This window comes from Dermacentor andersoni, chromosome 1 (assembly GCF_023375885.2).
Source record: "Dermacentor andersoni chromosome 1, qqDerAnde1_hic_scaffold, whole genome shotgun sequence".
Taxonomy (NCBI): domain Eukaryota; kingdom Metazoa; phylum Arthropoda; class Arachnida; order Ixodida; family Ixodidae; genus Dermacentor; species Dermacentor andersoni.
In genome coordinates this window covers 10,764,372-10,785,728 of record NC_092814.1, presented here as the reverse complement: position 1 = coordinate 10,785,728, position 21,357 = coordinate 10,764,372, and the positions used below count along the sequence as shown (strand labels likewise).

General features: G+C 49.3%; 1 protein-coding gene and 1 long non-coding RNA gene across 5 annotated transcripts; one reads left to right on the top strand and one right to left on the bottom strand.

Moving 5' to 3' along the window:
* The first annotated feature begins 14,203 nt into the window (after positions 1-14,203).
* On the top strand, positions 14,204-19,397 carry LOC126543179 (uncharacterized). 4 transcript variants are annotated; one of them, XM_055078320.2, is made up of 8 exons: positions 14,204-14,640; positions 14,755-14,880; positions 15,010-15,169; positions 15,359-15,522; positions 16,500-16,708; positions 17,255-17,672; positions 18,386-18,493; positions 19,183-19,397. In XM_055078320.2, exons 1-7 carry the CDS (start codon positions 14,438-14,440, stop codon positions 18,480-18,482), a joined length of 1,377 nt encoding a protein of 458 aa, XP_054934295.2. In that variant the 5' UTR covers positions 14,204-14,437; the 3' UTR covers positions 18,483-18,493; positions 19,183-19,397. The 4 variants fall into 4 exon arrangements, with proteins under 4 accessions (XP_054934295.2, XP_050046273.2, XP_054934298.2 ...); XM_050190316.3 differs by having other exon boundaries at positions 19,148-19,397; XM_055078323.2 differs by lacking the exon at positions 17,255-17,672 and having other exon boundaries at positions 19,183-19,272.
* On the bottom strand, positions 18,495-19,979 carry LOC129388160 (uncharacterized). The gene is made up of 3 exons (XR_011892132.1): positions 19,814-19,979; positions 19,657-19,692; positions 18,495-19,338 (listed from the first exon to the last, which is right to left on the bottom strand). It is a non-coding gene; the product is annotated as an uncharacterized lncRNA (long non-coding RNA).
* Positions 19,980-21,357: the final 1,378 nt, after the last annotated feature.

Below are 21,357 nucleotides of genomic sequence, written 5' to 3'. Positions count from 1 at the left end.
TGTGCAGTAGCAGTGACTTTGCCTCACACCAAGCCGACGATGGCTGACGTGATCACCGGTAGATGGGACAGATCCTCTCTTGATTCCGACGGCAGTTTCGTAGCAGATAGGCTTGAAGCAGGCTGCCTAAAGAACGTAGTGTATAAGACGATTAAGTCGTTGCGCACTGCTGCCAAAATGAAAATCACACAAGCGGATGGTCCCTTTATATATGCAGGGTCGAGGAACCGTTTCGCACTGCGCAGTAGCAGTGACCTCGCCTCACACCAAGCCGACAATGGCTGACGTGATCGCCGGTAGATGGGACAGATCCTCTCTTGATTCCGACGGCAGTTTCGTTGCAGTTAGGCTTCAAGCAGGCTGCGTAAAGAACGTAGTGTATAAGACGATTAAGTCGTTGCGCACTGCTGCCAAAATGAAAATCACACAAGCGGATGGTGCCTTTATATATGCAGGGTCGAAGAACAGTTTCGCACTGCGCAGTAGCAGTGACCTCGCCTCACACCAAGCCGACAATGGCTGACGTGATCGCCGGTAGATGGGACAGATCCTCTCTTGATTCCGACGGCAGTTTCGTAGCAGATAGGCTTGAAGCAGGCTGCCTAAAGAACGTAGTGTATAAGACGATTAAGTCGTTGCGCACTGCTGCCAAAATGAAAATCACACAAGCGGATGGTCCCTTTATATATGCAGGGTCGAGGAACCGTTTCGCACTGCGCAGTAGCAGTGACCTCGCCTCACACCAAGCCGACAATGGCTGACGTGATCGCCGGTAGATGGGACAGATCCTCTCTTGATTCCGAGGGCAGTTTCGTTGCAGTTAGGCTTGAAGCAGGCTGCCTAAAGAACGTAGTGTATAAGATGATTAAGTCGTTGCGCACTGCTGCCAAAATGAAAATCACACAAGCGGATGGTTCCTTTATATATGCAGGGTCGAGGAACCGTTTCGCACTGCGCAGTAGCAGTGACCTCGCCTCACACCAAGCCGATGATGGCTGACGTGATCGCCGGTAGATGGGACAGATCCTCTCTTGATTCCGACGGCAGTTTCGTAGCAGATAGGCTTGAAGCAGGCTGCCTAAAGAACGTAGTGTATAAGACGATGTGAAGTCGTTGCGCACTGCTGCCAAAATGAAAATCACACAAGCGGATGGTGCCTTTATATATGCAGGGTCGAGGAACCGTTTCGCACTGCGCAGTAGCAGTGACCTCGCCTCACACCAAGCCGACGATGGCTGACGTGATCGCCGGTAGATGGGACAGATCCTCTCTTGATTCCGACGGCAGTTTCGTAGCAGATAGGCTTGAAGCAGGCTGCCTAAAGAACGTAGTGTATAAGACGATTAAGTCGTTGCGCACTGCTGCCAAAATGAAAATCACAGAAGCGGATGGTCCCTTTACATATGCAGGGTCGAGGAACCGTTTCGCACTGCGCAGTAGCAGTGACCTCGCCTCACACCAAGCCGACAATGGCTGACGTGATCGCCGGTAGATGGGACAGATCCTCTCTTGATTCCGACGGCAGTTTCGTTGCAGTTAGGCTTGAAGCAGGCTGCGTAAAGAACGTAGTGTATAAGATGATTAAGTCGTTGCGCACTGCTGCCAAAATGAAAATCACACAAGCGGATGGTGCCTTTATATATGCAGGGTCGAAGAACCGTTTCGCACTGCGCAGTAGCAGTGACCTCGCCTCACACAAGCCGACGATGGCTGACGTGATCGCCGGTAGATGGGACAGATCCTCTCTTGATTCTGACGGCAGTTTCGTAGCAGATAGGCTTGAAGCAGGCTGCCTAAAGAACGTAGTGTATAAGACGATTAAGTCGTTGCGCACTGCTGCCAAAATGAAAATCACACAAGCGGATGGTCCCTTTATATATGCAGGGTCGAGGAACCGTTTCGCACTGCGCAGTAGCAGTGACTTCGCCTCACACCAAGCCGACGATGGCTGACGTGATCGCCGGTAGATGGGACAGATCCTCTCTTGATTCCGACGGCAGTTTCGTTGCAGTTAGGCTTGAAGCAGGCTGCCTAAAGAACGGAGTGTATAAGACGATGTGAAGTCGTTGCGCACTGCTGCCAAAATGAAAATCACACAAGCGGATGGTCCCTTTATATATGCAGGGTCGAGGAACCGTTTCGCACTGCGCAGTAGCAGTGACTTTGCCTCACACCAAGCCGACGATGGCTGACGTGATCACCGGTAGATGGTACAGATCCTCTCTTGATTCCGACGGCAGTTTCGTAGCAGATAGGCTTGAAGCAGGCTGTCTAAAGAACGTAGTGTATAAGACGATGTGAAGTCGTTGCGCACTGCTGCCAAAATGAAAATCACACAAGCGGATGGTCCCTTTATATATGCAGGGTCGAGGAACCGTTTTGCACTGCGCAGTAGCAGTGACCTCGCCTCACACCAAGCCGACAATGGCTGACGTGATCGCCGGTAGATGGGACAGATCCTCTCTTGATTCCGACGGCAGTTTCGTTGCAGTTAGGCTTGAAGCAGGCTGCATAAAGAACGTAGTGTATAAGACGATGTGAAGTCGTTGCGCACTGCTGCCAAAATGAAAATCACACAAGCGGATGGTGCCTTTATATATGCAGGGTCGAGGAACCGTTTCGCACGGCGCAGTAGCAGTGACCTCGCCTCACACCAAGCCGACGATGGCTGACGTGATCGCCGGTAGATGGGACAGATCCTCTCTTGATTCCGACGGCAGTTTCGTAGCAGATAGGCTTGAAGCAGGCTGCCTAAAGAACGTAGTGTATAAGACGATTAAGTCGTTGCGCACTGCTGCCAAAATGAAAATCACACAAGCGGATGGTCCCTTTATATATGCAGGGTCGAGGAACCGTTTCGCACTGCGCAGTAGCAGTGACCTCGCCTCACACCAAGCCGACAATGGCTGACGTGATCGCCGGTAGATGGGACAGATCCTCTCTTGATTCCGACGGCAGTTTCGTTGCAGTTAGGCTTGAAGCAGGCTGTGTAAAGAACGTAGTGTATAAGACGATTAAGTCGTTGCGCACTGCTGCCAAAATGAAAATCACACAAGCGGATGGTGCCTTTATATATGCAGGGTCGAAGAACCGTTTCGCACTGCGCAGTAGCAGTGACCTCGTCTCACACCAAGCCGACGATGGCTGACGTGATCGCCGGTAGATGGGACAGATCCTCTCTTGATTCCGACGGCAGTTTCGTAGCAGATAGCCTTGAAGCAGGCTGCCTAAAGAACGTGGTGTATAAGACGATTAAATCGTTGCGCACTGCTGCCAAAATGAAAATCACACAAGCGGATGGTCCCTTTATATATGCAGGGTCGAGGAACCGTTTCGCACTGCGCAGTAGCAGTGACTTCGCCTCACACCAAGCCGACGATGGCTGCCGTGATCGCCGGTAGATGGGCCAGATCCTCTCTTGATTCCGACGGCAGTTTCGTTGCAGTTAGGCTTGAAGCAGGCTGCGTAAAGAACGTAGTGTATAAGACGATTAAGTCGTTGCGCACTGCTGCCAAAATGAAAATCACACAAGCGGATGGTGCCTTTATATATGCAGGGTCGAAGAACCATTTCGCACTGCGCAGTAGCAGTGACCTCGCCTCACACCAAGCCGACGATGGCTGACGTGATCGCCGGTAGATGGGACAGATCCTCTCTTGATTCCGACGGCAGTTTCGTAGCAGATAGGCTTGAAGCAGGCTGCGTAAAGAACGTGGTGTATAAGACGATTAAATCGTTGCGCACTGCTGCCAAAATGAAAATCACACAAGCGGATGGTCCCTTTATATATGCAGGGTCGAGGAACCGTTTCGCACTGCGCAGTAGCAGTGACTTCGCCTCACACCAAGCCGACGATGGCTGCCGTGATCGCCGGTAGATGGGCCAGATCCTCTCTTGATTCCGACGGCAGTTTCGTTGCAGATAGGCTTGAAGCAGGCTGCCTAAAGAAAGTAATGTATAAGACGATGTGAAGTCGTTGCGCACTGCTGCCAAAATGAAAATCACACAAGCGGATGGTCCCTTTATATATGCAGGGTCGAGGAACCGTTTCGCACTGCGCAGTAGCAGTGACCTCGCCTCACACCAAGCCGACGATGGCTGACGTGATTGCCGGTAGATGGGACAGATCCTCTCTTGATTCCGACGGCAGTTTCGTAGCAGATATTCTTGAAGCAGGCTGCCTAAAGAACGTAGTGTATAAGACGATGTGAAGTCGTTGCGTACTGCTGCCAAAATGAAAATCACACAAGCCGATGGTCCCTTTATATATGCAGGGTCGAGGAACCGTTTCGCACTGCGCAGTAGCAGTGACCTCGCCTCACACCAAGCCGACGATGGTTGACGTGATCGCCGGTAGATGGGACAGATCCTCTCTTGATTCCGACGGCAGTTTCGTTGCAGTTAGGCTTGAAGCAGGCTGCCTAAAGAACGTAGCGTGTAAGACGATGTGAAGTCGTTGCGCACTGCTGCCAAAATGAAAATCACGCAAGCGGATGGTCCCTTTATATATGCAGGGTCGAGGAACCGTTTCGCACTGCGCAGTAGCAGTGACCTCGCCTCACACCAAGCCGACAATGGCTGACGTGATCGCCGGTAGATGGGACAGATCCTCTCTTGATTCCGACGGCAGTTTCGTTGCAGTTAGGCTTGAAGCAGGCTGTGTAAAGAACGTAGTGTATAAGACGATTAAGTCGTTGCGCACTGCTGCCAAAATGAAAATCACACAAGCGGATGGTGCCTTTATATATGCAGGGTCGAAGAACCGTTTCGCACTGCGCAGTAGCAGTGACCTCGCCTCACACCAAGCCGACGATGGCTGACGTGATCGCCGGTAGATGGGACAGATCCTCTCTTGATTCCGACGGCAGTTTCGTAGCAGATAGCCTTGAAGCAGGCTGCCTAAAGAGCGTGGTGTATAAGACGATTAAATCGTTGCGCACTGCTGCCAAAATGAAAATCACACAAGCGGATGGTCCCTTTATATATGCAGGGTCGAGGAACTGTTTCGCACTGCGCAGTAGCAGTGACTTCGCCTCACACCAAGCCGACGATGGCTGCCGTGATCGCCGGTAGATGGGCCAGATCCTCTCTTGATTCCGACGGCAGTTTCGTTGCAGATAGGCTTGAAGCAGGCTGCCTAAAGAACGTAGTGTATAAGACGATGTGAAGTGGTTGCGCACTGCTGCAGAAATGAAAATCACACAAGCGGATGGTCCCTTATATATGCAGGGTCGAGGAACCGTTTCGCACTGCGCAGTAGCAGTGACCTCGCCTCACACCAAGCCGACGATGGCTGACGTGATTGCCGGTAGATGGGACAGATCCTCTCTTGATTCCGACGGCAGTTTCGTTGCAGTTAGGCTTCAAGCAGGCTGCGTAAAGAACGTAGTGTATAAGACGATTAAGTCGTTGCGCACTGCTGCCAAAATGAAAATCACACAAGCGGATGGTGCCTTTATATATGCAGGGTCGAAGAACAGTTTCGCACTGCGCAGTAGCAGTGACCTCGCCTCACACCAAGCCGACAATGGCTGACGTGATCGCCGGTAGATGGGACAGATCCTCTCTTGATTCCGACGGCAGTTTCGTAGCAGATAGGCTTGAAGCAGGCTGCCTAAAGAACGTAGTGTATAAGGCGATTAAGTCGTTGCGCACTGCTGCCAAAATGAAAATCACACAAGCGGATGGTCCCTTTATATATGCAGGGTCGAGGAACCGTTTCGCACTGCGCAGTAGCAGTGACCTCGCCTCACACCAAGCCGACAATGGCTGACGTGATCGCCGGTAGATGGGACAGATCCTCTCTTGATTCCGACGGCAGTTTCGTAGCAGATAGGCTTGAAGCAGGCTGCCTAAAGAACGTAGTGTATAAGACGATTAAGTCGTTGCGCACTGCTGCCAAAATGAAAATCACACAAGCGGATGGTCCCTTTATATATGCAGGGTCGAGGAACCGTTTCGCACTGCGCAGTAGCAGTGACCTCGCCTCACACCAAGCCGACAATGGCTGACGTGATCGCCGGTAGATGGGACAGATCCTCTCTTGATTCCGACGGCAGTTTCGTTGCAGTTAGGCTTGAAGCAGGCTGCGTAAAGAACGTAGTGTATAAGACGATTAAGTCGTTGCGCACTGCTGCCAAAATGAAAATCACACAAGCGGATGGTGCCTTTATATATGCAGGGTCGAAGAACCGTTTCGCACTGCGCAGTAGCAGTGACCTCGCCTCACACCAAGCCGACAATGGCTGACGTGATCGCCGGTAGATGGGACAGATCCTCTCTTGATTCCGACGGCAGTTTCGTAGCAGATAGGCTTGAAGCAGGCTGCCTAAAGAACGTAGTGTATAAGACGATTAAGTCGTTGCGCACTGCTGCCAAAATGAAAATCACACAAGCGGATGGTCCCTTTATATATGCAGGGTCGAGGAACCGTTTCGCACTGCGCAGTAGCAGTGACCTCGCCTCACACCAAGCCGACAATGGCTGACGTGATCGCCGGTAGATGGGACAGATCCTCTCTTGATTCCGACGGCAGTTTCGTTGCAGTTAGGCTTGAAGCAGGCTGCGTAAAGAACGTAGTGTATAAGACGATTAAGTCGTTGCGGACTGCTGCCAAAATGAAAATCACACAAGCGGATGGTGCCTTTATATATGCAGGGTCGAAGAACCGTTTCGCACTGCGCAGTAGCAGTGACCTCGCCTCACACCAAGCCGACAATGGCTGACGTGATCGCCGGTAGATGGGACAGATCCTCTCTTGATTCCGACGGCAGTTTCGTAGCAGATAGGCTTGAAGCAGGCTGCCTAAAGAACGTAGTGTATAAGACGATTAAGTCGTTGCGCACTGCTGCCAAAATGAAAATCACACAAGCGGATGGTCCCTTTATATATGCAGGGTCGAGGAACCGTTTCGCACTGCGCAGTAGCAGTGACCTCGCCTCACACCAAGCCGACAATGGCTGACGTGATCGCCGGTAGATGGGACAGATCCTCTCTTGATTCCGACGGCAGTTTCGTTGCAGTTAGGCTTGAAGCAGGCTGCCTAAAGAACGTAGTGTATAAGATGATTAAGTCGTTGCGCACTGCTGCCAAAATGAAAATCACAGAAGCGGATGGTGCCTTTATATATGCAGGGTCGAGGAACCGTTTCGCACTGCGCAGTAGCAGTGACCTCGCCTCACACCAAGCCGATGATGGCTGACGTGATCGCCGGTAGATGGGACAGATCCTCTCTTGATTCCGACGGCAGTTTCGTAGCAGATAGGCTTGAAGCAGGCTGCCTAAAGAACGTAGTGTATAAGACGATGTGAAGTCGTTGCGCACTGCTGCCAAAATGAAAATCACACAAGCGGATGGTGCCTTTATATATGCAGGGTCGAGGAACCGTTTCGCACTGCGCAGTAGCAGTGACCTCGCCTCACACCAAGCCGACGATGGCTGACGTGATCGCCGGTAGATGGGACAGATCCTCTCTTGATTCCGACGGCAGTTTCGTAGCAGATAGGCTTGAAGCAGGCTGCCTAAAGAACGTAGTGTATAAGACGATTAAGTCGTTGCGCACTGCTGCCAAAATGAAAATCACAGAAGCGGATGGTCCCTTTATATATGCAGGGTCGAGGAACCGTTTCGCACTGCGCAGTAGCAGTGACCTCGCCTCACACCAAGCCGACAATGGCTGACGTGATCGCCGGTAGATGGGACAGATCCTCTCTTGATTCCGACGGCAGTTTCGTTGCAGTTAGGCTTGAAGCAGGCTGCGTAAAGAACGTAGTGTATAAGACGATTAAGTCGTTGCGCACTGCTGCCAAAATGAAAATCACACAAGCGGATGGTGCCTTTATATATGCAGGGTCGAAGAACCGTTTCGCACTGCGCAGTAGCAGTGACCTCGCCTCACACAAGCCGACGATGGCTGACGTGATCGCCGGTAGATGGGACAGATCCTCTCTTGATTCTGACGGCAGTTTCGTAGCAGATAGGCTTGAAGCAGGCTGCCTAAAGAACGTAGTGTATAAGACGATTAAGTCGTTGCGCACTGCTGCCAAAATGAAAATCACACAAGCGGATGGTCCCTTTATATTTGCAGGGTCGAGGAACCGTTTCGCACTGCGCAGTAGCAGTGACTTCGCCTCACACCAAGCCGACGATGGCTGACGTGATCGCCGGTAGATGGGACAGATCCTCTCTTGATTCCGACGGCAGTTTCGTTGCAGTTAGGCTTGAAGCAGGCTGCCTAAAGAACGTAGTGTATAAGACGATGTGAAGTCGTTGCGCACTGCTGCCAAAATGAAAATCACACAAGCGGATGGTCCCTTTATATATGCAGGGTCGAGGAACCGTTTCGCACTGTGCAGTAGCAGTGACTTTGCCTCACACCAAGCCGACGATGGCTGACGTGATCACCGGTAGATGGGACAGATCCTCTCTTGATTCCGACGGCAGTTTCGTAGCAGATAGGCTTGAAGCAGGCTGCCTAAAGAACGTAGTGTATAAGACGATTAAGTCGTTGCGCACTGCTGCCAAAATGAAAATCACACAAGCGGATGGTCCCTTTATATATGCAGGGTCGAGGAACCGTTTCGCACTGCGCAGTAGCAGTGACCTCGCCTCACACCAAGCCGACAATGGCTGACGTGATCGCCGGTAGATGGGACAGATCCTCTCTTGATTCCGACGGCAGTTTCGTTGCAGTTAGGCTTCAAGCAGGCTGCGTAAAGAACGTAGTGTATAAGACGATTAAGTCGTTGCGCACTGCTGCCAAAATGAAAATCACACAAGCGGATGGTGCCTTTATATATGCAGGGTCGAAGAACAGTTTCGCACTGCGCAGTAGCAGTGACCTCGCCTCACACCAAGCCGACAATGGCTGACGTGATCGCCGGTAGATGGGACAGATCCTCTCTTGATTCCGACGGCAGTTTCGTAGCAGATAGGCTTGAAGCAGGCTGCCTAAAGAACGTAGTGTATAAGACGATTAAGTCGTTGCGCACTGCTGCCAAAATGAAAATCACACAAGCGGATGGTCCCTTTATATATGCAGGGTCGAGGAACCGTTTCGCACTGCGCAGTAGCAGTGACCTCGCCTCACACCAAGCCGACAATGGCTGACGTGATCGCCGGTAGATGGGACAGATCCTCTCTTGATTCCGACGGCAGTTTCGTTGCAGTTAGGCTTGAAGCAGGCTGCCTAAAGAACGTAGTGTATAAGATGATTAAGTCGTTGCGCACTGCTGCCAAAATGAAAATCACACAAGCGGATGGTTCCTTTATATATGCAGGGTCGAGGAACCGTTTCGCACTGCGCAGTAGCAGTGACCTCGCCTCACACCAAGCCGATGATGGCTGACGTGATCGCCGGTAGATGGGACAGATCCTCTCTTGATTCCGACGGCAGTTTCGTAGCAGATAGGCTTGAAGCAGGCTGCCTAAAGAACGTAGTGTATAAGACGATGTGAAGTCGTTGCGCACTGCTGCCAAAATGAAAATCACACAAGCGGATGGTGCCTTTATATATGCAGGGTCGAGGAACCGTTTCGCACTGCGCAGTAGCAGTGACCTCGCCTCACACCAAGCCGACGATGGCTGACGTGATCGCCGGTAGATGGGACAGATCCTCTCTTGATTCCGACGGCAGTTTCGTAGCAGATAGGCTTGAAGCAGGCTGCCTAAAGAACGTAGTGTATAAGACGATTAAGTCGTTGCGCACTGCTGCCAAAATGAAAATCACAGAAGCGGATGGTCCCTTTATATATGCAGGGTCGAGGAACCGTTTCGCACTGCGCAGTAGCAGTGACCTCGCCTCACACCAAGCCGACAATGGCTGACGTGATCGCCGGTAGATGGGACAGATCCTCTCTTGATTCCGACGGCAGTTTCGTTGCAGTTAGGCTTGAAGCAGGCTGCGTAAAGAACGTAGTGTATAAGATGATTAAGTCGTTGCGCACTGCTGCCAAAATGAAAATCACACAAGCGGATGGTGCCTTTATATATGCAGGGTCGAAGAACCGTTTCGCACTGCGCAGTAGCAGTGACCTCGCCTCACACAAGCCGACGATGGCTGACGTGATCGCCGGTAGATGGGACAGATCCTCTCTTGATTCTGACGGCAGTTTCGTAGCAGATAGGCTTGAAGCAGGCTGCCTAAAGAACGTAGTGTATAAGACGATTAAGTCGTTGCGCACTGCTGCCAAAATGAAAATCACACAAGCGGATGGTCCCTTTATATATGCAGGGTCGAGGAACCGTTTCGCACTGCGCAGTAGCAGTGACTTCGCCTCACACCAAGCCGACGATGGCTGACGTGATCGCCGGTAGATGGGACAGATCCTCTCTTGATTCCGACGGCAGTTTCGTTGCAGTTAGGCTTGAAGCAGGCTGCCTAAAGAACGGAGTGTATAAGACGATGTGAAGTCGTTGCGCACTGCTGCCAAAATGAAAATCACACAAGCGGATGGTCCCTTTATATATGCAGGGTCGAGGAACCGTTTCGCACTGCGCAGTAGCAGTGACTTTGCCTCACACCAAGCCGACGATGGCTGACGTGATCACCGGTAGATGGTACAGATCCTCTCTTGATTCCGACGGCAGTTTCGTAGCAGATAGGCTTGAAGCAGGCTGTCTAAAGAACGTAGTGTATAAGACGATGTGAAGTCGTTGCGCACTGCTGCCAAAATGAAAATCACACAAGCGGATGGTCCCTTTATATATGCAGGGTCGAGGAACCGTTTTGCACTGCGCAGTAGCAGTGACCTCGCCTCACACCAAGCCGACAATGGCTGACGTGATCGCCGGTAGATGGGACAGATCCTCTCTTGATTCCGACGGCAGTTTCGTTGCAGTTAGGCTTGAAGCAGGCTGCATAAAGAACGTAGTGTATAAGACGATGTGAAGTCGTTGCGCACTGCTGCCAAAATGAAAATCACACAAGCGGATGGTGCCTTTATATATGCAGGGTCGAGGAACCGTTTCGCACGGCGCAGTAGCAGTGACCTCGCCTCACACCAAGCCGACGATGGCTGACGTGATCGCCGGTAGATGGGACAGATCCTCTCTTGATTCCGACGGCAGTTTCGTAGCAGATAGGCTTGAAGCAGGCTGCCTAAAGAACGTAGTGTATAAGACGATTAAGTCGTTGCGCACTGCTGCCAAAATGAAAATCACACAAGCGGATGGTCCCTTTATATATGCAGGGTCGAGGAACCGTTTCGCACTGCGCAGTAGCAGTGACCTCGCCTCACACCAAGCCGACAATGGCTGACGTGATCGCCGGTAGATGGGACAGATCCTCTCTTGATTCCGACGGCAGTTTCGTTGCAGTTAGGCTTGAAGCAGGCTGTGTAAAGAACGTAGTGTATAAGACGATTAAGTCGTTGCGCACTGCTGCCAAAATGAAAATCACACAAGCGGATGGTGCCTTTATATATGCAGGGTCGAAGAACCGTTTCGCACTGCGCAGTAGCAGTGACCTCGTCTCACACCAAGCCGACGATGGCTGACGTGATCGCCGGTAGATGGGACAGATCCTCTCTTGATTCCGACGGCAGTTTCGTAGCAGATAGCCTTGAAGCAGGCTGCCTAAAGAACGTGGTGTATAAGACGATTAAATCGTTGCGCACTGCTGCCAAAATGAAAATCACACAAGCGGATGGTCCCTTTATATATGCAGGGTCGAGGAACCGTTTCGCACTGCGCAGTAGCAGTGACTTCGCCTCACACCAAGCCGACGATGGCTGCCGTGATCGCCGGTAGATGGGCCAGATCCTCTCTTGATTCCGACGGCAGTTTCGTTGCAGTTAGGCTTGAAGCAGGCTGCGTAAAGAACGTAGTGTATAAGACGATTAAGTCGTTGCGCACTGCTGCCAAAATGAAAATCACACAAGCGGATGGTGCCTTTATATATGCAGGGTCGAAGAACCATTTCGCACTGCGCAGTAGCAGTGACCTCGCCTCACACCAAGCCGACGATGGCTGACGTGATCGCCGGTAGATGGGACAGATCCTCTCTTGATTCCGACGGCAGTTTCGTAGCAGATAGGCTTGAAGCAGGCTGCGTAAAGAACGTGGTGTATAAGACGATTAAATCGTTGCGCACTGCTGCCAAAATGAAAATCACACAAGCGGATGGTCCCTTTATATATGCAGGGTCGAGGAACCGTTTCGCACTGCGCAGTAGCAGTGACTTCGCCTCACACCAAGCCGACGATGGCTGCCGTGATCGCCGGTAGATGGGCCAGATCCTCTCTTGATTCCGACGGCAGTTTCGTTGCAGATAGGCTTGAAGCAGGCTGCCTAAAGAAAGTAATGTATAAGACGATGTGAAGTCGTTGCGCACTGCTGCCAAAATGAAAATCACACAAGCGGATGGTCCCTTTATATATGCAGGGTCGAGGAACCGTTTCGCACTGCGCAGTAGCAGTGACCTCGCCTCACACCAAGCCGACGATGGCTGACGTGATTGCCGGTAGATGGGACAGATCCTCTCTTGATTCCGACGGCAGTTTCGTAGCAGATATTCTTGAAGCAGGCTGCCTAAAGAACGTAGTGTATAAGACGATGTGAAGTCGTTGCGTACTGCTGCCAAAATGAAAATCACACAAGCCGATGGTCCCTTTATATATGCAGGGTCGAGGAACCGTTTCGCACTGCGCAGTAGCAGTGACCTCGCCTCACACCAAGCCGACGATGGTTGACGTGATCGCCGGTAGATGGGACAGATCCTCTCTTGATTCCGACGGCAGTTTCGTTGCAGTTAGGCTTGAAGCAGGCTGCCTAAAGAACGTAGCGTGTAAGACGATGTGAAGTCGTTGCGCACCGCTGCCAAAATGAAAATCACGCAAGCGGATGGTCCCTTTATATATGCAGGGTCGAGGAACCGTTTCGCACTGCGCAGTAGCAGTGACCTCGCCTCACACCAAGCCGACAATGGCTGACGTGATCGCCGGTAGATGGGACAGATCCTCTCTTGATTCCGACGGCAGTTTCGTTGCAGTTAGGCTTGAAGCAGGCTGTGTAAAGAACGTAGTGTATAAGACGATTAAGTCGTTGCGCACTGCTGCCAAAATGAAAATCACACAAGCGGATGGTGCCTTTATATATGCAGGGTCGAAGAACCGTTTCGCACTGCGCAGTAGCAGTGACCTCGCCTCACACCAAGCCGACGATGGCTGACGTGATCGCCGGTAGATGGGACAGATCCTCTCTTGATTCCGACGGCAGTTTCGTAGCAGATAGCCTTGAAGCAGGCTGCCTAAAGAGCGTGGTGTATAAGACGATTAAATCGTTGCGCACTGCTGCCAAAATGAAAATCACACAAGCGGATGGTCCCTTTATATATGCAGGGTCGAGGAACTGTTTCGCACTGCGCAGTAGCAGTGACTTCGCCTCACACCAAGCCGACGATGGCTGCCGTGATCGCCGGTAGATGGGCCAGATCCTCTCTTGATTCCGACGGCAGTTTCGTTGCAGATAGGCTTGAAGCAGGCTGCCTAAAGAACGTAGTGTATAAGACGATGTGAAGTGGTTGCGCACTGCTGCAGAAATGAAAATCACACAAGCGGATGGTCCCTTATATATGCAGGGTCGAGGAACCGTTTCGCACTGCGCAGTAGCAGTGACCTCGCCTCACACCAAGCCGACGATGGCTGACGTGATTGCCGGTAGATGGGACAGATCCTCTCTTGATTCCGACGGCAGTTTCGTTGCAGTTAGGCTTCAAGCAGGCTGCGTAAAGAACGTAGTGTATAAGACGATTAAGTCGTTGCGCACTGCTGCCAAAATGAAAATCACACAAGCGGATGGTGCCTTTATATATGCAGGGTCGAAGAACAGTTTCGCACTGCGCAGTAGCAGTGACCTCGCCTCACACCAAGCCGACAATGGCTGACGTGATCGCCGGTAGATGGGACAGATCCTCTCTTGATTCCGACGGCAGTTTCGTAGCAGATAGGCTTGAAGCAGGCTGCCTAAAGAACGTAGTGTATAAGGCGATTAAGTCGTTGCGCACTGCTGCCAAAATGAAAATCACACAAGCGGATGGTCCCTTTATATATGCAGGGTCGAGGAACCGTTTCGCACTGCGCAGTAGCAGTGACCTCGCCTCACACCAAGCCGACAATGGCTGACGTGATCGCCGGTAGATGGGACAGATCCTCTCTTGATTCCGACGGCAGTTTCGTTGCAGTTAAGGCGCATTCACACCGGCCAAGCGGGAAAGCGGGGAGCGGCAAAAAGCACGCGGGTTTCCAACGCGGCGTGGCGGCGCGCGCACGGAGTTGTTCAGACCACCCGCCTGGCCTAGCTGCCCGCGCCGCCGCTCGCGGAGCCTCGCGCTTTCACGAACGCCGCGAGAGCTTGCGCCACTTGCCCCGCTTGCAGCACTTTCGACAAACCAGCTGTCCGCGCGCTTTCGCTGCTCTCGCTTGCTAACCACTAGTGAAGAATGATCAGCTCGGACGAAGAAGACGAAATAGTTTGCATTCTGCTTGTAGCAGCTGTTCAACACGAGCAGCAGAACGCTCGAAGGAAAACAGCCCGCGAACGCCGCTGGTGGGTTCGCCCCGCCTTGCAAGAACGAGAGAGAATGGGTCATGCCAGTGCTTTGCTGCCCCATCTTCGTTCGCGGGATGTGGAATACTACAGAGAGTGAGTCTCCATTCTGCACTCCTGTGATTTGCTGTAGTTTCTTAGTTCAGGCACGTTCATGTACTCTTGAGCGAATCAGTTGCACGTAACGCAACACATGTGGTTCTTCTGCAGTTATTTGAGGATGCCCCCGCGCTCCTTCGACACGTTATTACATCTCCTGAAACCAAGGATACAAAAAGCTGACACAAACTACCGAAGGGCAATTCCTCCAGAGCACCGGCTAGCGCTAGCTGTCAGGTAAGGCTTCAGCGCTATTAATTTAGGGCTTTTTGTTATTTCTAGTTTCTTAGGAAGTGTTTTCTTACACGGCGACCGAGCGGGACCGTGCGTACACTTTCGTGTTTTACAACATGTCTTTTGGCCCAGGTTCCTGGCTGCAGGGGAGACGCTGCGCTCCTCATCTTTCAATTTTCTATCTGGCCGCTCTACGGCTTGCGTGATTGTCGCCGAAGTATGCCAGGCCATTTCGGACGTCCTCGGGCCTATTTACGTCGCTCGGCCGTCCACACCAGATGAATGGCTAAAGGTAACCTATTCGTTGTCGTCTATGCATGGTTAATGTTGCTGTAGATATTGCTGTACACTGACTGTATTGTACAAATAATTGCAACATTTGGTATGAAAGTTATTTATAATGAAAAAATTAATTTTTGTACCGCGTCTCCAAAGGACTAACCAGATTTCAATTTCTTGCCTTTTGCGCCGCTTACCACAGGTTGCGAGGGACTTTGAAGACAAGTGGAACATGCCACATTGCCTGGGTGCGATAGATGGAAAACACGTGAATGTTGAGTGTCCGGCAAACTCTGGAAGCAGAGACCGAAACTACAAAAATTCGTTCAGCAAGTCGATGCTCGCATTGAGTGACGCCAACTACAGGTACGTTTAATCAATCGTACCATCTCGCTTATTAACAGTTTGAGCAGGAAGCCTAGTTTATAGAAATGTTTTGTTTGTTCTTCTAAGCTTTAACTAACCAATATGACCACAATTGAATACCGTTTGGTGTTAGTTTGATGCCAAATGGGGTCCCCGGCATTTCTCACTGCTATAGTTATGCGCAATGCTTCGCTATTTTTTGCACTTCAGTATCCAAGGTGGTGTTCACTGAGAATTGAAGCTATTTGAAATCGTTAATTAAATAAAGAATTCTCTGCAAGTTATCTGGTAGTTGTTCAGCCTTTGTGGGGCAATTCTTTCACCAAATGCGGGTCCAGATTTAAAATGTTCGTAGAGAACTGCCTTGGAAAAAGAAATAGCATAATTTTTATAGAAAATAATTTTCAGGGTAAAGATGTATTGTTTATACGTGAATAATAAGAATAAAATTAATAAAGAAACTGAGAATAAGAATAAGAAAAGTATATGCACTGGAATATCATTCACAGAGGCAATCAGTTTTCGTGAGTCTCAAGACAGGAAACGCGCAGGCGTGGCTGCAGCGTTTGTACATATCAGCGCCCACCTGTGAGCAGCTGTAGTCGCACCCCTGTGTGCAATAAACCAACGAGTGTCAAGAAGTCAACCTTTGAGAGGTTGTACGCCAGATAGACATCAGTATCTGCGAGAGTGCAGCAAATGGGAACAGCTCGTGAGACAAAACTAAAGCTAAAATAGAGGGGAAATAATGGTACAGCAATCTGACCTTTATTCTACCACTTTTCTGCATGCAATATTATTCATTTCAATTCATTTATTGTTCAAAGTGCCTAGGAACAGTTAGAAACCGTGGTAACGGATCCTGCATACTACATCATTATTTGTCAATTTCGTACAATTTAGTTTTTCTTATACTGCTTAATGACAGATCTCTTATGTATCAATGATATGTTTCTGCGCACTTGTTCTCATTCTAGCTTCCTGTATGTTGAAATCGGCCACCATGGAAGCGAATCAGATGGTGGCATCTTCAGCAGGAGCAACCTACAAACGAAAATTATTGACGGCACTCTTGGTGTTCCTGCATGCGCAAGTCTTGGAAAGATAGGCGACATTCCTTATTTTTTCGTCGGCGATGAAGCCTTCCCTTTGAAGACGTACATGATGAGGCCGTACTCAAAAAAAAGTGAGTGGTGATATTGTCAACACAATGCATACACGTGTAGACATGACCAGCATTAGTTTACGTAACTTTAATGGTTTGCTGCCTTGCAATATTCACAATTTGCAGTGCAGATTATAAAATGGCTGCTTTGAGACATGTAGCTGGCATGTCCTTATTTAGCTGATATATATATATATATAACCTTGATGGCAGTAAGAGACTTCCAAAATATGTTGACATGTAGTGGCCCTTTCACTACGTATGCAGGCGCACTATAGCATAACATATAGTTTGAGTTCTCAAGTGAGATTGTGCAACCTGCCACGTTAAATGGGAGACCTTTGCATCAGACACAATTGTAAGAAAGCAAAACACAATACACTGAACGGTGACTTGCATTCTTTGTAAATGGATCTTGAAAATGAGATCCTGAAACATTTGAGCCAATACGTAGCATTTCAGTGCAATGCTACTAAAATGTTAGAATAAATGTGCAAGTCATTGTATCTCTGAAATCCTGCTATCTTGGTGAGTCTACTCTATTCTAAAACACCTGTTTTCCTACAGGTCTTCACCCTCTTCTGTTAGGGAACTCATCGATGGCAACAGCGCAACCCTGCAGTGCAGACAGCAGCGCAAGCACACAATTTGAGGAGTTGCAGCAGAAAAGAATATTTAATTACAGATTAAGCAGGGCTCGCAGAGTTGTAGAAAATGCCTTTGGTATATTGGCACAGAGATGGCGGATCCTTCGCCGGCCTTTCAACGCGAAGGAAGACAACATCAGGAGGATAGTGTCCGCATGTGTAGTACTGCACAACTTCCTTTTGAAGGAATCACCTGACTCAAAAGCAATGTACTGTCCACCGGGTACCACTGACACTGAGGACTGGCAAGGCAACCTGACTGATGGGAACTGGAGGGCTGACAGTGCAGACAGTGGAGCTCTGGTCACCTTGCACGGCACAGGTTGCCACTCGACCAGGTAATGTGGGCATAGCTATGAAAGTACTGTTGCACGCACATGCACAGATGCAGTGCGCATATTTAAAGCAAAGTTTCTTTTGCCTAGCCTGCCACAATTTCATGTTGGTCAGTTTGTATGTCTGTCTATCAGTATTGTGCCATGTGTTTGCGCTGACACGCAAACATATGTGTACCAGCTTTGGTATTTGTTTACATTGCCTGTTGATCTTCAGTATACTGGAATGAAACACACCTCAGACCCACGAATTTCACCAATGTATTTAAAAGCACTACATACAGTGTGGTATACTTACTATACGTTACTTGTAGTGCATGAGTACTACATATAATGTTGTAGCTTCCCCATTCTTGTGCCACAAAGTATGTGCTGCTGTCACACAGTCGGTGTAAAACATTGATGTGCTTTCCTGTGCCACACTTTTGTCTGCTTGCTCCTCTCTTCACAATGCTTGCTCCTCTCTTCACAAACAAGGAACTTGAAAGAAACATGCACAGGACGGGCTTTGCACCTGTTCTGTGTACGTTGCTTTCATTGTCTGTTTTTGGTGCAGCCTTGTTATGTGTTCAAGCATTCCAAGGTGTGTGTTGGATCTGCACAAATTTTGTTCTTGTTGTATTATGCAATATTTCATATAAGTTGATGAAACAAAATATATTTAAGGGAGTTCTCTAGCCTAAGTGCTGTGTTCTATTAAAAATAATTTTTTACAGGGTTGCATATGCCATTCGCGACAAACTGTCAAGGTATTTTATCACAGATGGGAGGGTGCCATGGCAGGAGAGCCATGTGAAAGACTGCAGATGGTGACAGCCGTGCAAGTAAGTTCATGCTTTATTTGCTGAACAACTATGTAACATGAAAATTATTAGAACATGGAATAGAAAAATTTAAAAAAGAATCAAAGTGTGGTAAAGAACATACTAATCAGTTTCATTTAATTTTTTTCTGGCTTCTTTGATTTTCTTGTGCACTAAGTCCTGAACAGCATTCATTGTGTCAAGCTGCTCATCAAGTGACAATGTCCGCATCATGCCAACCATAGTGAATGCAAAATGATATAGCATGTCTTTTTCTTGCTCTTTCTGGGCGCGTGATGCCTTCAGATGGCTGAGGCATTCAGCTGCCACGCTGGAAGCAGTGTCCTCAGATGGCCTGAAAGTAGATACATAGTTTGTTTTCACTATGTCCCTCAGAACACATTGTTGCTTAACTTACATCTTCTGGTTCTTTGCGGTTCGCCATGACTTGCGTGGCCTTGGCGCACTGCTGAAATTGAAAGTTTGAAATTACTAAACACACTGTACCTCTATTGGCACACTGCATATGCAACAACATCCTTGCCTTGCAATTTGCTCCTCCACGTGTCTATCTTGGTCTTCCTCTGTCGACCTGTGTGAATAAATGCCATAGTTTATACATTATGTATCTAACAGACATCTGTAAATGTGATTGTTTTTGTTTCATTCTTTCAGCCTGTAGTAATATGTGAAATCCTTACGTTTCGAAGGTGTCACTCGGAGTTTGATGAGCACTTCTTACAGCGGGGAAAATGTCTGTTGGAGCAGCAAGGACACTTCTGTCGGTCGAGCTGCTGCCACCTTGTTGCAGACAATCTTGCCCCAGCATTTCATGTTCTTCATCTCCTTCTGCTGGCTCTTCCATTCTACATCAAGTGCAAACAAAGCCGTTTTTCCATGCTTACACTCAATAAATTTTCTAAATAATCTGGCCTCATTCTTTATGCAGAGTTATTGTTTGTATTGTAGGAGAAAACAGCTGGCTTAAAGAAACCGCTGTGTGCATCAGCAGTGATTCTTTCATACAAAAATGAGATCACATGTAGCTTCATTTTGCAAAGCTTGTAAGAATAACGTAAAACTCAAATAATTATTACAATATATAAAGGTATTGCAAGAGCACTTTATGCTGAAGTTGTAACACTGAGTTGATTTCTTACTGGAATGAAGTGCATAGAACTTACTGTTGGGACGCCTTTAATTCCAGATTGCTCCAAAGGCTGTAAAGGTAGAGTTTGACACATTCTAAGTCATTCAGGAAAAATGGAATGCTTTAAAGTGCAGGATACACACTCCACAATACAGGCGTTACTAAGGAATCAGTCTGATAACAGCACTTACATAGGCTCTTCATACACTTTTTCCATAATGGGAACCATTGCTTCGAAGTGTTTCCACTTAATTGTGGGTATATCTTTTGTGCCAGCCCCACTTCTGGTCTTCTGCTTGATCTCTTGCTTGAGTTTTGTGAAATGATCCTTGAGATTCTTGAACTTTTTTTGGCATGTTGCAGCTGTGTGAGAAAAAGTAATTGCTACAATGGGCTGAACAGTGCCTGCGCATCTTACAATAAAACAAAACACCTCCCTATCGCGCTTCAAGCAATATTTCTACCAGTCTATTGCAGCAATGGCATAGTCAAGGGGGGGTGGGAGGGGAGGGGTGAACACCTCGAAAAGCTTTTACGCACAGAATAGCGGTACCTATTGCATTCATACACATGGGGAGCGTCGATCCCCCCAACACCCCCGCCCCTCCCACCCGCCTCTTTTCGAAAAAGGATTCCGGCTACGCTACTATCTTGCTGCGCGTTTGTATAACTGGCTGTAGAGAAGCGAACGAAATGGTTGGTTCGTATGGTCGTCCTTCAACGGCTTTTGTTCTCGATTGCCTCAAGGCGTTCATGTGCCGTCTAGGCCGGCAACCGGATGCTAGAGGCCGAGACGACGCATACGGTCGGTTTCTGAGGGAGCTCGCGCGACCCTTTTCGCCTATAGGCATTCCAGCAGGAAGGCGGCGGCCCTTGTTCTGGTCGGGCTACGTGACCCTTTGAAGAAAAGGCCGACCTATTCGAACGCGCTAGGCCGGAGTCATAAACAAGAAACAAAACTACAACATCTGCTGCGAACGAGGAGTACCGAGCGCCGTAGAGTTCCCTGTCCTGACCCATATGGGTGACAGCGCCCGATAAGAAACTAAATAAATAAATAAATAAATAAAATGACACGTGCAAACGGTTTGCCTACTTCACATGGAGGGCTTGTCGAGAACAACGAAAGGGAGAGTGTGGCACAGTCATAGGCATCGCAAATTGGCAGGCGTGTCGTCTGCTAGGAAAGTGTCGTCTTTAGGAAAACAAGTTGTGGGGCTCGCGCGACGGCCGCGCGCCGCATTTGACACGAAATTGCTGTGCTGTCAACAGGCTTTGACGCTGAAATGTGGCACTCACGTACGCTCTTTTCCCAAGAGAATGCACCGCAGCGCAACATGGCACCCCGTTTTACAGAAGACGAAAAGAGCCTGCTGACGACACTCGTGAACCATTACAAGCATCTTGTGGAATGCAAGAAAACTGATGTCACGTCGTTGACCAAGAAGAATCAGACATGGAGATAGCGAAACAATATAATGCCAACCACGGGATTACGCGGCGCGATCACCTGCAGCCGAAAAAAATGCTGACCTGAAGCAGAAGCGGAAAGAAGCTGCGAAAGAAAGGCGAGAGCGCCGCAAAACTGGTAAGCGCACTTGTTCTGCATGACTGGCTCATTTGGGCTACATTTTATTATGCTCATGCGCATATATCGTATTCGGTGGACGAGTGCTATATCCATGGCGTGGCAAGCAAACTCGAAAGCAGCTAACCTCCGCGCGACGTCCGTTCG

Bases quoted from the DNA above. Each gene is read 5' to 3' on its own strand.
- LOC126543179 (XM_055078320.2), top strand. From the start codon at position 14,438: ATGATCAGCTCGGACGAAGAAGACGAAATAGTTTGCATTCTGCTTGTA. The intron at 14,881-15,009 runs GTAAGGCTTCAG...CTTTTGGCCCAG, and splicing joins CGGCTAGCGCTAGCTGTCAG to GTTCCTGGCTGCAGGGGAGA. The intron at 15,170-15,358 runs GTAACCTATTCG...CGCTTACCACAG, and splicing joins CACCAGATGAATGGCTAAAG to GTTGCGAGGGACTTTGAAGA.